Here is a 13,767-nt window from a genome sequence, read left to right as displayed (position 1 = left end):
CGCAGTAAAAGGCTTGGTATACCTGCTTTTTCTAAGTGCTGAGAATGCCTGGTCTTGAGTTATTTGCACACGATGGAAAAACTCACAATCGCTTTGAGAGAGCTCACACGGTATGGAAGTACAGGGCACCTGTGTTCCGCCTGCAGTGACGTGGAAACAAGTATACAGGTGCTTGTCGAGGCTTTGTTGAAGGCCTTGTGAGCTTGCGTGTACTTCTCAGCTTCCGTTGATTTGGTGATAATAAGGCTGCCTGTTATCAATATTAGTTGGTGTTCCGGCGTTACAGCAGCTGTTAGTTCAGTGCTTTGTTCAGTTCAGTGCAAGAACTGAGTAGTTCCAAACTCGATAATTAAATTTGTTTTGTCTTTGTAACTATGTAGGAAATATGGAGAACTGTTCACATCTCTGGGTGGACCTTTAACATGTGATGCTCTACAGACAGTTGTGCCACATTTTTACAATACAGTATAGGAAAAGTGTAAAAAGAATTAATTTCACATTAATCATCATTCACTTGGTCTAATGTCTTCATCCAACAAAGGTTTTGGTTTTTATGCAGAGGTTTTAAGAAAATATCCAAAAGCTTTCTGAATACATCGGGAGATATTAACATAACTGAAAGTATTTAGATGGATGAAAAAGGTCAGTGTGTAAACAAGTGTATCTGCTGTCCTTGATCTCAGGGTTCCTATATTGTGATGACAGTTTGGCAACAGTGCATGAAGAGCTGAGCTGCAGAGCCTGCCACAACTGCTCAGTAATAAGGACTTTTCTCTCTTGTTTTTCTCTTGCTCCAGATTCGAAGGAGAGGTCAGCCAAAAGATTCGCTTCAGACGGGGTCTTCAATTACACCTCTCTGCTCCTCAGCCCAGAAGATGGTATGCTGTACGTTGGTGCTAGGGAAGCTCTGTTTGCCTTAAATCTCTCTGATATCAGCAAAGCGAAGCTGCAGAAGAATGTAAGTGACTGCTGCTTGCGTCCCCTCCCTGCTCCCCCACACACGTTTTGGATAACAGCATTTTAATTACCAGTCTGCGATCATCCCGTGTTTATTTTGTTTTCCATCTTGTCATTTTCATTATCAGTTGACATGGAGTACCCCAAAAAAGAAAAGAGAAGAATGCAGTTTCAAGGGAAAGGACCTGCAGGTAAACGAGACATGCCAAAACCTTATTCTATTTATCCATTTAGCTGAGACACTTTTCACCAAAGTGACTTGCACTGATTTGCGCATATATAGAGTTTGGTAATATTTTTCTTAACAATTAAGGGTTAAAATTGTACTCAAGGGTATTGTGGTAGTCGGTGGAATGCAAACCTGTAGCCTCCAAGTCCAGAGGCAGCAGCTCTAACCGTTACATCACCTGCCGCCCCCACTGACCTTCTGCTTAAATTATACAAGTTATTTAGAAAAAAAAAAAAAAAGATTTGTGCTCTTGATTGGAATATGTATATCTTCACTGCAAAAAACATCATCTTTACATTTTTCTTGTGAAATGAAGGAAATTGAGTTCACACATATACATACTGATGTGCTGTGGAACAATTCTAATCTACAATATGTCAGCAGCAATGAAGTTAACTTATTAAGCACTTATATGAGCATTATTAGGTTTGGTCCTTTAGGAATGGAACAAACTATACCCGACTCTGATTCTGATAAACTGAAAGCAGTGTGTAATATTAGCCTGAGTGAAGGCCCAGTTGAGTATCTTCATCCTAATTTTAACACTGTTCAGCTCTCTTTTTTTGTGTATCCTGTTGCCTGATGCACTCTGCTGTGTTTTTTCTTTTTCTTTTTCTAGACGGATTGCTTCAATTATATCAAAATTTTATTGCGACTCAACAGCACGCACCTTTATGTGTGTGGGACATATGCCTTTAGTCCTGTCTGTGCATACATAGTAAGTACATGGTTTAAAATCTTCATATGCTCTTGGCTTCTCCTGACAGACCTCTCTGGAGAGCTGCAGAATTTGATTACTGAGTCATTTAATTTACAGAGTCTATTAAAATGCTGTTTCGCTTCTTCTGTTGCAAACACAAACCTGAAGTACTCTTCTGTCGTCTTGTGTTTCCCATTAACACCCTCCGAATGGAGTGGAATGGAATGGAAAGGAATGGATGCTATTAAACACAGAGGCTTCATGGGGGTTAACAAGCTTTAACTATTAAAAGCATAAGTTGTTGTACTATACTTACATTCCGTATTCTTTGGGTAATGATCTTCAGGAGCTAAACAAGATATCTCTCCTCTCTTACTGACTGTTCAGCAATAATGAACTCTATATCTCCACCATTAATATCCTCCATGAATGTCTACTGCTTTGACATCACACTACAAGAACGACAGTTTACTGGAGTCTGGACTCTTGGCTGAACTTTGGGTCTTAAATCAGGCGTCCAGACTCACAGCTCCTTGCCTGTTGTTATCAGTAGACCTGATAGGGCCTAGATGACTTTAACAGGGACATTTGCAAGATTCAACATGGACCAGAAATGTTTAAGGCAGCCCTAACCTCAAAATTTGTTTTTCTTGTATGGTGCACACTTTTTTGTTTGCCAGAATGTTATTTGCCAGCGGTAGCCCTGTAGTCTTCAATTTACAGTGCTAGTACTGACTTACCGTATATCTAATTGCTGATACAGTTAAATTCCAGGTCTACTGAAAATTTACAGAAGAATGTTAAAGATTTCAGGCCTTAGAACTGCCTTCACCTGTCCCGCAGAACACCTTGGACTTCAGCCTTGTGAGAAGTAAGATGGGAGAGATTGTGATGGAGGACGGCCGCAGTCGCTGTCCCTTCAATCCAGAGTATAAATCAACAGCCATCATGGTTGGTAAGGGTCTCACGTGTTTCACAGAAAGGTTTCTGAAAGGTCGGATTACACACCTCCTCATTGCGTGCAAAAACTGCACAGTAGTATAGTGGACAGTGCGTGCTTCGTAATTTGCTTTGGCATGTGTATTTTAATTTTTTTCCTCCTTTCAATTTGAAGATGAAGAATTGTATGCTGGCACAGTTAGTAACTTCCAAGGAAATGAGCCCATCATTTACAAGAGCCTTGGCCAAGGGACTGCCTTAAAAACAGAAAATTCACTGAACTGGCTTCAAGGTAAACACTTCGTCCTGCAATCAGAGCATTCTGGCTCCAGAAGCATGTTTCATTTATCTCCTTTTCCATAGCAGCCAAAACAATAAGTCCCCAGAGCAAAAGTCATTAAGGAACTGTTTTTTTGTCTCTAGCCAACAGCAGGTTTTAAAAGAAAAACTGTGATCTTATTCGTTATAACACAAGTGTATCAAGAAGACATCGCTGTACCGATTTGTGCCCTTTGCTCTCAGTGCAGATCCTCTGTCCTATTTCCATGCAGCACTTATGCAAAATATCATGCTCAGTATCACTGTATAGTAAGATGGGGTGTCGCTTGCTGTCCGGGCCAATATAAACACGTGCGATGTGTTTCGGGCTCATATTTGTGCTTCTGAATGAAAGGGTTTGCCCGACCCCAACACAAAGTTGCCATTAACAAAACATCAGATAAAAGGAGTTCTCTGATTCAGATTGTCTTTTGTGCTTTTCTCAGACCCGGTCTTTGTGGGCTCCGCTTACATCCAGGAGAGCCTGCCCAAGGGCAACCCAGATGGTGATGACGACAAGATTTACTTTTTCTTCAGCGAAGCGGGGAAGGAGTTTGATTTCTTTGATAACACCATTGTTTCACGCATCGCTCGTGTGTGTAAGGTGAGACACCTGTGGAGATGGGTGGGTGGGTTGGGTGCTCCTCACTGCTGCAAACTTTCTGGAAGTGGGGGGGGGTCAAATCTGAACGAGCAAAACCTCCCCGACACATTAATGTCTTTTCTTAGAATTTGCGTGTGTATGTGTGTGCGCGTTTGTATATGTGTGATGCAGTGTGTAGAAGAAAACATGTGCATGAGTCATCCATGAGCTAAAAAAAAAATTTATTCATACAGGCCTTATATTTATTTGCTTGTTCTTCTTCACAGTTCTTTTAGGTGTCAGGGTCTGCTGCCAAGGGAGAGCGATGATAGAACACATACTAATGACTGTAGAACATCAGTTTACATTATGGAAAAGCACAGATTTTATTTTTACCCACATGATTCAAAACACATCGTTGCATTACTTGAGTTTTTTGGAGCTTGTTGGTTCTCCCAGTGTTACACCACACAGGAGTATCACAGCCTCCTGTATACAAAACGCCTTAATGCAAATAGTGTTTGGGCATTGTGTTGAGTGGCAGTTTAATAGGGACTCCCTCCTCCCGTAGCCCTTGCGGCTCGGAGAAGCGACACTTCCCAGCAGACCGGCCGCTTCTTTACTCTATATATGGCAGCGTTCCACTGCAGTGCTGCCAGAGCGGAGAGTAGCAGGCAAGAGCTGGACGAGGGAGACGCCAGCATGGTCACCACTGACTCCTTTCCCTTCTGCGAGGAGCAAAAAAGACACTCCGTGTGTTTGCGGACTTTTCTTTACTAACAGCCCATGTTTATTTTTTTCTAAACTCCCAGAGATAAAATGAGTCCAGCAATGTTTTGCTTTCTAAGGGCTAGTCCAATTTCCTGTCCTTAAATAGCTGGATACTCAGATCACGATACTATACCTTATATGATATAAGAAATAGCTGCAACGCTGGCTGGTCTATTTATGGTCTGACAAGGCCACTGCATGGCACAAACGCATGTCATGCAGCAGTACAGAAGACACTGAAATGTAGTCTTTAACTCAGGCTGGTGTGTTTACGGGAATGTGTTGAGTGGCTGCGCCCGGCATGTTTCCCTCCCTAATTTCGGTAATAAAGCACGTGCCTGTCAGTGTGTGAAAGCCTGCAAAGGATGGCATGACGCACTGCCTACATGTGTGCACCCCTCCCATCTGCTGCTGAAACAAACGTAAAACAGAGCCGTCAAATGAGAGCGAGATCAACGAGCGAATATAGGTGTACAGCATCACCTGACGCACATATCCAGCCTGTTATGATTTAATAGTACAGGTCAACTTCTCCTTCCTCTTGTTCATCTTCTTCTTATTACTTCTGTTGTTATTAGTTGTGTATCTGACAGTCTCTTTGCTTATTCAGTTGCTGCATATTTTATTGATACATTTCAGGTTAAATGAGGTGTACTACAGTAAGGTCACTTCTACTTTAAATCACACCCAGTAGCTCCTAACCCTTCACCTGTTACATTACTATCTTACTACATTAAATCAATATATTTATGTAGACATAATTTTATTATCTTATATGGTTTTGCCAGTGTATATTCAACTTGCAGCACATTTTACTTGTTTTAAATTTCTTTTCTATGGCAGTCATTTAGCCCTGTAATGATTATTCCCAGAATTGCTTTGAACAAAACTTCATCTATACTGTATAATGGGCCTATAAATAATGTTGTACAATGCACTGGCATCAGATCAAAAATTTTTGTGGGTCAAATGTGACAAATTACAGCAGGAAGTCAGCCTACTGAGCAAAACACAGGAAACATGATGAATAGGAAATAAAATTGACTGCTTGAGTCTAATTGATCTTTCAGTGTCAAGATGACAAACTCCAGCCTGCTACTGAGTTCACCAGTAACAATAACATTACTTTATGATCATAGCCTGGTTTTTGCAATCAGGCCTTTTTGTTAATTAATTACTATAATAACAACATTATCTCAGACGTAGCTCATTTCTTATAACTTTTGCTTTCATCAATAGGCAAAGTGGAGGCTTGCAGTAACAGTGTATTTGCAGTATTAATAGCAATAGTCATTTACTCGTGCATTTTTGCAGCAAGTAAATGAAACATCACGACAGTGGATTTGTGGACGTTTTGTCCTCTGCAAATGGTGTTTCAGTGAGGAGGAACAATTTTAGTGAAGCTCAGGCTGTTTTCCAATAGACAGGTCATCAGCAGTCCATTAGCGCCATACGTTGTTGCAGAAAGGCAACTTGCTGCAGCCAGACCCCCATCGCATTGCTTGGCGTTAGTGTTCCCCGAAGGACATGAGGAAACCGTCAGAACGGAGGAAACCAATCTGTGCAGGAGTGGGTCTGGGGCTGATGACAGGGAGCAGTTAGCGTTCGTACGAGCGTCCGGGCAAAGGGGCCGTGCTGCAGTGCGAGTAGGAAGCCTGTGACGAGAATAACATACACGCGCCGTATAATATACACACACATCGTGTTATTTCTCCCTGCCCCCTCCCTTGCTCTTTCTGTCTCCCTCTCTTTCTCTCTCACTCACACGCTCCCCTTTCTGTTGTTTATTCAGGTGTGGAGGACAAGGTTCCACTGAAAGCTATAGGCCAGAGTATGCAGTAAAATACCGTGAGCTGGAAGCCTGGCTCATTCGAAGTGTGCCTCTTTTTCTTTGCGTCCTTTGCGGTTGCACTGTAACTGGAATTTCTTCTCAACTTCATTTCACTTCTCTAAAAGACGAAAAATATTTTTGCCTCTCGGTGACGCGGACAGCCCCCTACTGAATCGGTGCTGCTGTGTGTAACGGGGAGCTGACCTGAAGGGTTAACGCATAGGGACTTTCGGAGATGGATAGACGAGGAAGGCCACTAAGATGTGCTGCTCACTCAAGCAAAACAACAACACAGAGCAGGGACTTTCTTATCTAATTGGGTGTTGCTGGGGACAAGTCCATCATGCTTCAGTTTTCACTGCTGTTTCGCGTGAGAGAGAGGCTTACGGTGCTGAATATTAAGGTGCAAATTAGTCGGATATGAAGCCTTCAAGTTGCTGCATGCGGAGTAACAGTGTCTACGAGTTTCCTCTTTCTGCCAATGGAGAGACAAGATCAAGTGTTTTACAGTAGTAGCCAAGTCAGTAACTTGCACCATAAACCCAATTACCTAGGAACTGTTTTTGTAGGAAATAATATTACACAGGCCATTTTGTTCCAGAGTTTTGCTTATCAGAGATTATGCATGTTGTCTTAAAGCAGAGCACTGGGAAGTTTTCAGATTTCCCATCGCTCCAGGGCAGTAGCGCTCAACTCGGCGCCGCCGTCGTGTCCCGTTTTTGTGATTGCCGAACAGAGCCTTCTGCTGGACACTCGGTGTACCGCTCGTCTCCCGGCCCCTTCCCTTCCCTTCTCGGCAGAGAAACAGACTTCTGTCTTGGTTTGACCGCAGGGAGACATAGGAGGGGAAAGGGTCCTGCAGAAGAAATGGACCACCTTCCTGAAGGCCCAGCTCCTCTGTTCCCTCCCTGACGATGGCTTTCCTTTCAATATCATCCAAGACATGTTCGTACTGCAGCCTGACAAGGAGAACTGGAAGAACACCATGTTCTATGGAGTTTTCACGTCCCAATGGTGAGGGAGGGATAGGGCGTGCACCGATATTGTCGATACAAAGCATTCCCATATGGCGAGAGCCTCTGGCTCCCCAACACGTCTTATTAGTAGTACACTACAAATCATGCAGGTCACAAAGAGTGTTACAGAATATTTACTATAGGTACACATTCTTGACCTGTAGTTGTTGCAAGAAGCCTGGAGCTAAACGTGTTCACAAGACTAGGAATACTCAAAAACTTTCACCTTCTCAACATACACAGCTGCCAAAGCAAGCAATTACGTGTCAATTCATGCTGGAACCTGAGAGTGACACACCCACGTGCAGGCCTATTGTCAGGTTCTCATCTTATTTTGGAGCGTTTTGAGTTCAAGTTAGTGTTACGCACTCAGGGATGTTTACATATGACATGCTGTCACTGTGTTGGGTGTGCGCTGGCAGAAGCGCGTGTTTGTGTTTATGTGTACGAGACTCATTTTGCGTGCGCGCCCTCAGGTACAAAGGTGCATCAGGGAGCTCAGCAGTGTGCGCCTTCAAAATGGAGCAGGTGCAGAAGGCGTTCGGCGGTCGCTACCGTGAGGTCAATCGGGAGACACAGCAGTGGTATACCTACAACCACCCTGTCCCTGAACCGCGGCCAGGAGCGGTGAGCATGAGCCCCCCTGCCATCTTCCTCATGAATGTGAACACACCTCCAGGTTCTGCCCTCCTTCATAGTTTGGTTTTTGCATGCTCAGTCAATTCCTGGTTTGCCTTCGCCTCCCTCACAGTGCATCACTAACGCTGCTCGGAAGATGAACATCCCCTCCTCGCTGCACATGCCCGACAAGGTGTTGAACTTTGTGAAAGACCACTTCCTGATGGACACCGTGGTGCGTAGCACGCCCCTCCTGCTGAAGCGCAGCGTGAGCTACACTCAGATCGCCGTGCACAGGGTCCAGGCCCTGAACAAAGCATACGACGTGCTGTTCATTGGCACAGGTATGTAGATTTATCTGAACGGCAATCTGTCGAGAAGAGGTCAAAACCTCAGGCCAAAATAAACTGCAGATTTGATCTCCTTTCATCAGATGATGGAAAATTGCACAAAGCTATCAACACAGATGACAAGATGCACATCGTTGAAGAAATTGACCTGTTTCCTCAACCTCAACCTGTACAGCATATTGAACTGGACTCGGAAAAGGTAAAAATTCCTACCATTCGTGGCGATGGCAATAACCAGAAAAGGTTGATCTTTCAAGTCTGCCTGTTATCATGTATATCAGTGCCATTGTATTCATGTGTATTACATGCATGAGTTTATAAAATTCTTAATATATTTACCTTCTTTGGTATAGACTGCCAATGTGCATGCTGTATTACCGCATTGGTGGGAAATGCAGTGACCCCCTTCACAGTTTGTGACTGGTTCCTCACCTCTGTAGGGCATGCTGTTTTTGTCCTCCTACTCGGGCTTGGTGGAGATCCCTGTAGCCAACTGCAGTAATTATCAGAGCTGCGGGGAATGCATCTTGTCCCGAGACCCCTACTGTGCCTGGACAGGGAAGCAATGCCTCGATATCACGCACTGGCCCCCTCAGGGGTGAGTCCCTCTCTACGCCTGGTCTTCCAAATATGACAGGGATATCAAGTCAAATCTGATTCATAACACTGCCTTTTGTGATGTGCTGCTGAAGTGAGCAGCACTGCTTAAAGAGTGAACAATCCCAGTTAAATATCATTTCAGTAGGAAATAGAACAGGGTTACCGGCCCATAGTTTTGATGCAAGTATGAAAGACACCAATCTTAAAACCGTAAAGCCGTTTTCCTTCATGGCAGAATGAACACGACTAAGCTTCATGCTCATAAGTACGCTGAGATTGCGAGGTAAACTGAGGACAGGGCTGTCTCTCAAGGTCAGGTCGCACACAGCCCTGTTGTGGACCCTCGTTCTATCAGCTGTCAAATGTAAGGAGAATCGCCCTTTCGGCTTGAGGACCCTGTCTGAAAGCTCACCTGTCCTGTATTCTTTTTTTCCAGCCACTGGCAGCAGGATGTGGAGGAGGCCAACACATCTGCCATCTGCAACAGAACAACAGCCAGCCCCCGCTCTCTAAAGCCTGCAGTCACACGTAAGCAGTCTGTCTTCACTTCATTTCACTATAATGGGCTGGCGACCCATCGATGATGTACCCTGTCCTATGCTCTATGCTTCCTTGGAGGCTTTGGATCACTTCAACCCTGAAAATGGATGGATGGACATACTGATGGATAGATGGACGGATGAATGAACGGATAGATATACCCATCCTTACACTTGCCTCACTGGACTGGATCCAAATAGCCAGCACACTAAATTACATAAAATTTACAATTTTAAACATATTAATAGAATTAATTGTGTGTGTGTGTGTCATATAAATCCAAGTTAGCATAATCTAAAGTTATTACACAATTATGATATGAAACTACCCATGTCTGAAAATACTTCATACTAGTCCTAGGTTAAGTAAAACTATAAAGCAGTGTTACCGAAATGAAATTTAGCTTTTTCTGTGTTGTTACAGAACCTTCTGTGTGCCAGGAAGTCCTCATCCCAGCCAACACCTTCAAAGTCCTGCCTTGCCACCTGCGCTCCAACCTTGCAAAGAAGAAGTGGGAGTATAGTGAGAGTGCCAGTCGCTTCCTGTACATCAGCCAAGATGGAGGGCTTGTGGTGGTGGCCCAGGGTGACAAAGCAGAGATCTACCAGTGCTGGTCTGTGGAGGAAGGCTTCCAACAACTTCTGGCCAATTACTGCGTGAGAGCTGAGGGTCGGACAGAAACCACCACACTGACCGGGCACTCTCGGACCGCACAGATCCACAAAGACACCATCATCCTTCCGGGCGAGGAACGATTGTCTTCGGTCAACACGAAGACCTACTGGAATGAACTTATCATTGTGTGCACCCTGCTGGGCTTCTCCCTTGTGGTATTCTCCTTGTTTGTGGTGTACAGAAACAGAGGCCGCATGAAGTCCATGTTGAAGGAGGGCGAGTGCCCCAACATGCAGCAGATGAAGCCTAGGATGGTGGGTAAGCCAACTGAGAGCTTACCGCTAAATGGCAACACACTTCCAGCATCCACCTCTGACCACAAGGGGTACCAAACCCTCAATGACAACTACTTCTGCAGCACACCCACGCTTGACTCCTCCCCTGACAACAGCAAGAGCTTCTCGGAGTCGGAGAGACGGCCACTGAATTTCAAGGAAAGTCACGTGGAGATCTCGCCCACCTGCCCCCGTCCCCGGGTGCGACTGGGGTCAGAGATAAAAGACTCTATTGTATAAGGAACCCATTAAACAGCAGCAGTCAGATATCAAATCAAAGTGGCTAATGGAAGATGGTGTTCCTTCAGCATAAAGCAGTAAAAACACACACAAAAAAAAAAAAAAAAAAGAGGGAAACACTACAATCTTCAACCACATGACAGAGGGACATTTCTTTTGTCTTATTTAGTCCATCTTTATTTGCCTTCTGGTCTTGTGAGGGGGTAGCACTTCTTTTTTCATTCCAAAGTCACTATCTCCTTTCCAGCGCACTCTTCAGAGTGAAGCGCTCCGCCATATTATTTTTCCCTTTTGCTACGATTCTGAAAGTGAACAGCGAGACATAATGTGGCGAACATCTAACAGATCCATCTGGGGCTGCTCACGATTTCTTAGGAGAGGTGTAAAATCTTTGTTGATGTTTTCATGGCCATCCAGTCTCATTTATTGCCTTATTCTAGAGAAAGGAGAAAGATCCATGAAATCAAACACAGTATCTGCACCAGAGCATCAAGAGTTGATCTTTGAATTACAAGGATGATGCGAGTACAACATTCAACGAAACAAGAAGGCATTCCTATGTAAAATAACAGAAGTAGCAGTTCCCAGGTGATTCAGGGTCAGCAGAGAATGTGTCTGTTTTCACATCTTTTCGGAAAAAGAGAGTTGTTTCCTCTTGGCGATCTGTCAATTAACTTTAAAGAAGAAGACAGAGGTTCTGGAGATGTAGTTTTGGACATAACCACAAAATCCAGAGAGGACCTGGACCTAGATTTCACCTATGGAACGTCACAGCACAAGCACACTATGCAAACCAACGTAACATGAAGATGTGGGGAGCCCAGATTTATCAACAAATGTAATTCATTCATGGTGGGAACTGTACCCAGAAAATGTGCATGTGAACGTCTCCAAGGGGGCCACATCATATTTCCTCAGTATTTCCCAGAGGTATAGCGCACAGACACAAACATCATTCGGTTTTGCAATTCTGAGCCATTTGTGTGAAAAGAGGAGCTGTGAGAAAACTTTCCTTGGATGTTGCTTGGCCTTGCTACACTATGTAAGCATCATTGACTCAGTATTCACTGACCACGCTAACACAGTGTACAATGTGTCAGAACCCCCGGGAGCCAGGGGTGCCCGCTAGGACGAGGAGCAACAATGGCATAAAGCAGAGCTGCTCTGACTTATCTAGGCAGGTCACTAGTTTGCGCCTGCTCTGTGTGTGTGATAGCCCATTGGAAACCCGGCAAGTTTGGTCTGCCACCCGGACATAACCAAAAGCACTGCGCTTTGTGCCAAAACTGCTTCCGTTTCCATTTGTGTTGTCATGAACTCTGACATTTTCCTTACTCATCCAGGCAGACTTGCCTGGGCCACTTAGTCGCCTCGAAACAGAGGAACACGGAGAGCATTTATGCTCGGCCAGAGATTATTGGTTGGTTATGCTCAGCTGCAGCATGACCACATGGAGAATGTAAAAGTTGCTAAATGTCTGTTGCCCTTGGTGGCAGAGGAAGCAAAGGATGGTACTCTGCCTCGGACCAACTGTCTGATCACCACCATGACGTGGCCAAACCATTTCCAGCCCCACTGTCCTCTGCTGATAATGTTCTGGGGCCCAGAGGAACCGGAGCGTGGGAGAGTGGGCTGTTAACTCACGGGACGTTGCTTATGAGAATCCTTTGCACATTTCCGCAAAAAAGCAAAGCTAGAGGAACAGAGGCCAGTGACACAACTACTGAGAAGCAGAAGACATGAAAGACAGATGACAGACAAGTCCAACGTTCCAACCTACTGCAACAGGGAAAATGACTTTTGAAAAAGTTATTCTCTAAAGTGAAATATATTGACCCATAGTAGGAATCTCGACATAAATCTCATTTTCCAAAGAAAAAAAGTGAGAAAATAATTTAACATGTACCAGAGCTATTTAAAACTGGAATGTATGAATTAACTAAGTATTCCAAAGCCAATCTTTAATAAAAGTGATGTTTTGTCTTATTTAATTATTTTCCGTAATTTGATATTTGTATGGGAAGTTTGTTTGACAAAGTAGCTGTGCAAAAGCATACTGCGTGCAAAGTTGAAATGGTTGTGCGTGTATATATGTACATGTGTACTGAATTTGAGGGACCTTGTGCAAAATATGTTGTTATAGAATTAAGTGTCCAACTAGAGGCTGAATATTGCATTGCTTTTAAGGGGCCAAGTGTCATGTGGGTTTAGGCACTGAATTTTTCTATAATTTTTCTCTGCCACAAAAATTACTAGAAATTTTACATGGTATGAGGATGGTCTTGGCTATTTACAAGACAATTAATTTGCGTAATTCCAAATTTGCATACGTCCCCAATAAAAAGCCCCATTTCTGTTTTGACTGATACAAAAGGATTCAGAGGGAGACAACAAGAGGCTGATAATTAAATGCAACAAGAGAGACCATTAATCCTTTCTTCTGGAAAACCGCTCACATGGTTGATACCTATGATTTAGTCTAAGCAAACATTTTGCAAAAGATTCGTAATCAGACTAAAATGCAAATGGATATACTTGCATGACCTTTGTGTTTGAGCACACATTACTCATTAAAATTACTTTAAAGTACAGTATCAAGGCTAAATCTCTAGTAACAGTAACGCGTTCTGGCAAATTTGCTTGGCGTCTAATTGTTGTTTGCAGCTATCTAATGTTTTATTGTTTTTATATTTTTTGTTTTGTTTTTCAAGAATGCCTTGGTTTTGCACAGTATACTGTACGTCGTAGCTTGCAGTGGGGTTAGTCATTGTAATAAGTTCAACACTTCTATTAAAAAAAAAAAAAAAAATACCTTCAGTATATATCATTAGCGCTGTATCTCCAGAAGGTTGTACCACTTATTAATGCTGCATTAAAGCCATGAACTTCACCTGCATGCTGGCAGAGACAAATTTGGCCACGCTCAAGAGTAGGACCCCAGTAATGAGTACTGGTTATTTCCTGCAGAATACTTACAATGGAAATAGTTTCCTGTTACTACTATGTATTTGCAGTGTTATGCAAAAATATGTCACAGAGTGTCATTGATTTCCCAAGTGATGTTGGTCCTGTATCCTAATTCACAACCTGTGATTTTAGTGAGAATGCACTGCATTAGCAATCTT

At 43.5% G+C, this 13,767-nt stretch overlaps 1 protein-coding gene across 3 annotated transcripts in view; it reads left to right on the top strand.

The window, feature by feature from the left end:
- sema4ba (sema domain, immunoglobulin domain (Ig), transmembrane domain (TM) and short cytoplasmic domain, (semaphorin) 4Ba) overlaps positions 1–13,451 on the top strand; it is a 52,979-nt gene extending 39,528 nt beyond the window's left edge. For all 3 annotated transcript variants that reach the window (XM_018763717.2, XM_018763715.2, XM_018763716.2), the window contains exons 3-15: positions 798–958; positions 1,086–1,148; positions 1,806–1,904; positions 2,730–2,841; positions 3,001–3,117; positions 3,590–3,747; positions 7,161–7,342; positions 7,821–7,971; positions 8,096–8,306; positions 8,396–8,511; positions 8,753–8,910; positions 9,349–9,440; positions 9,876–13,451. In XM_018763717.2, the coding sequence (XP_018619233.1) occupies positions 798–958; positions 1,086–1,148; positions 1,806–1,904; positions 2,730–2,841; positions 3,001–3,117; positions 3,590–3,747; positions 7,161–7,342; positions 7,821–7,971; positions 8,096–8,306; positions 8,396–8,511; positions 8,753–8,910; positions 9,349–9,440; positions 9,876–10,642 (2,387 nt within the window). In that variant the 3' untranslated portion in view covers positions 10,643–13,451. The remainder of the gene's footprint in view (positions 1–797; positions 959–1,085; positions 1,149–1,805; positions 1,905–2,729; positions 2,842–3,000; positions 3,118–3,589; positions 3,748–7,160; positions 7,343–7,820; positions 7,972–8,095; positions 8,307–8,395; positions 8,512–8,752; positions 8,911–9,348; positions 9,441–9,875) is intronic.
- Positions 13,452–13,767: the final 316 nt, after the last annotated feature.

The sequence above is a fragment of the Scleropages formosus genome, chromosome 11 (assembly GCF_900964775.1).
Source record: "Scleropages formosus chromosome 11, fSclFor1.1, whole genome shotgun sequence".
In the NCBI taxonomy this organism is placed as follows: domain Eukaryota; kingdom Metazoa; phylum Chordata; class Actinopteri; order Osteoglossiformes; family Osteoglossidae; genus Scleropages; species Scleropages formosus.
The sequence above is the reverse complement of the archived record's forward strand: the minus strand, read 5'-3'. Positions and strand labels throughout refer to the sequence as shown.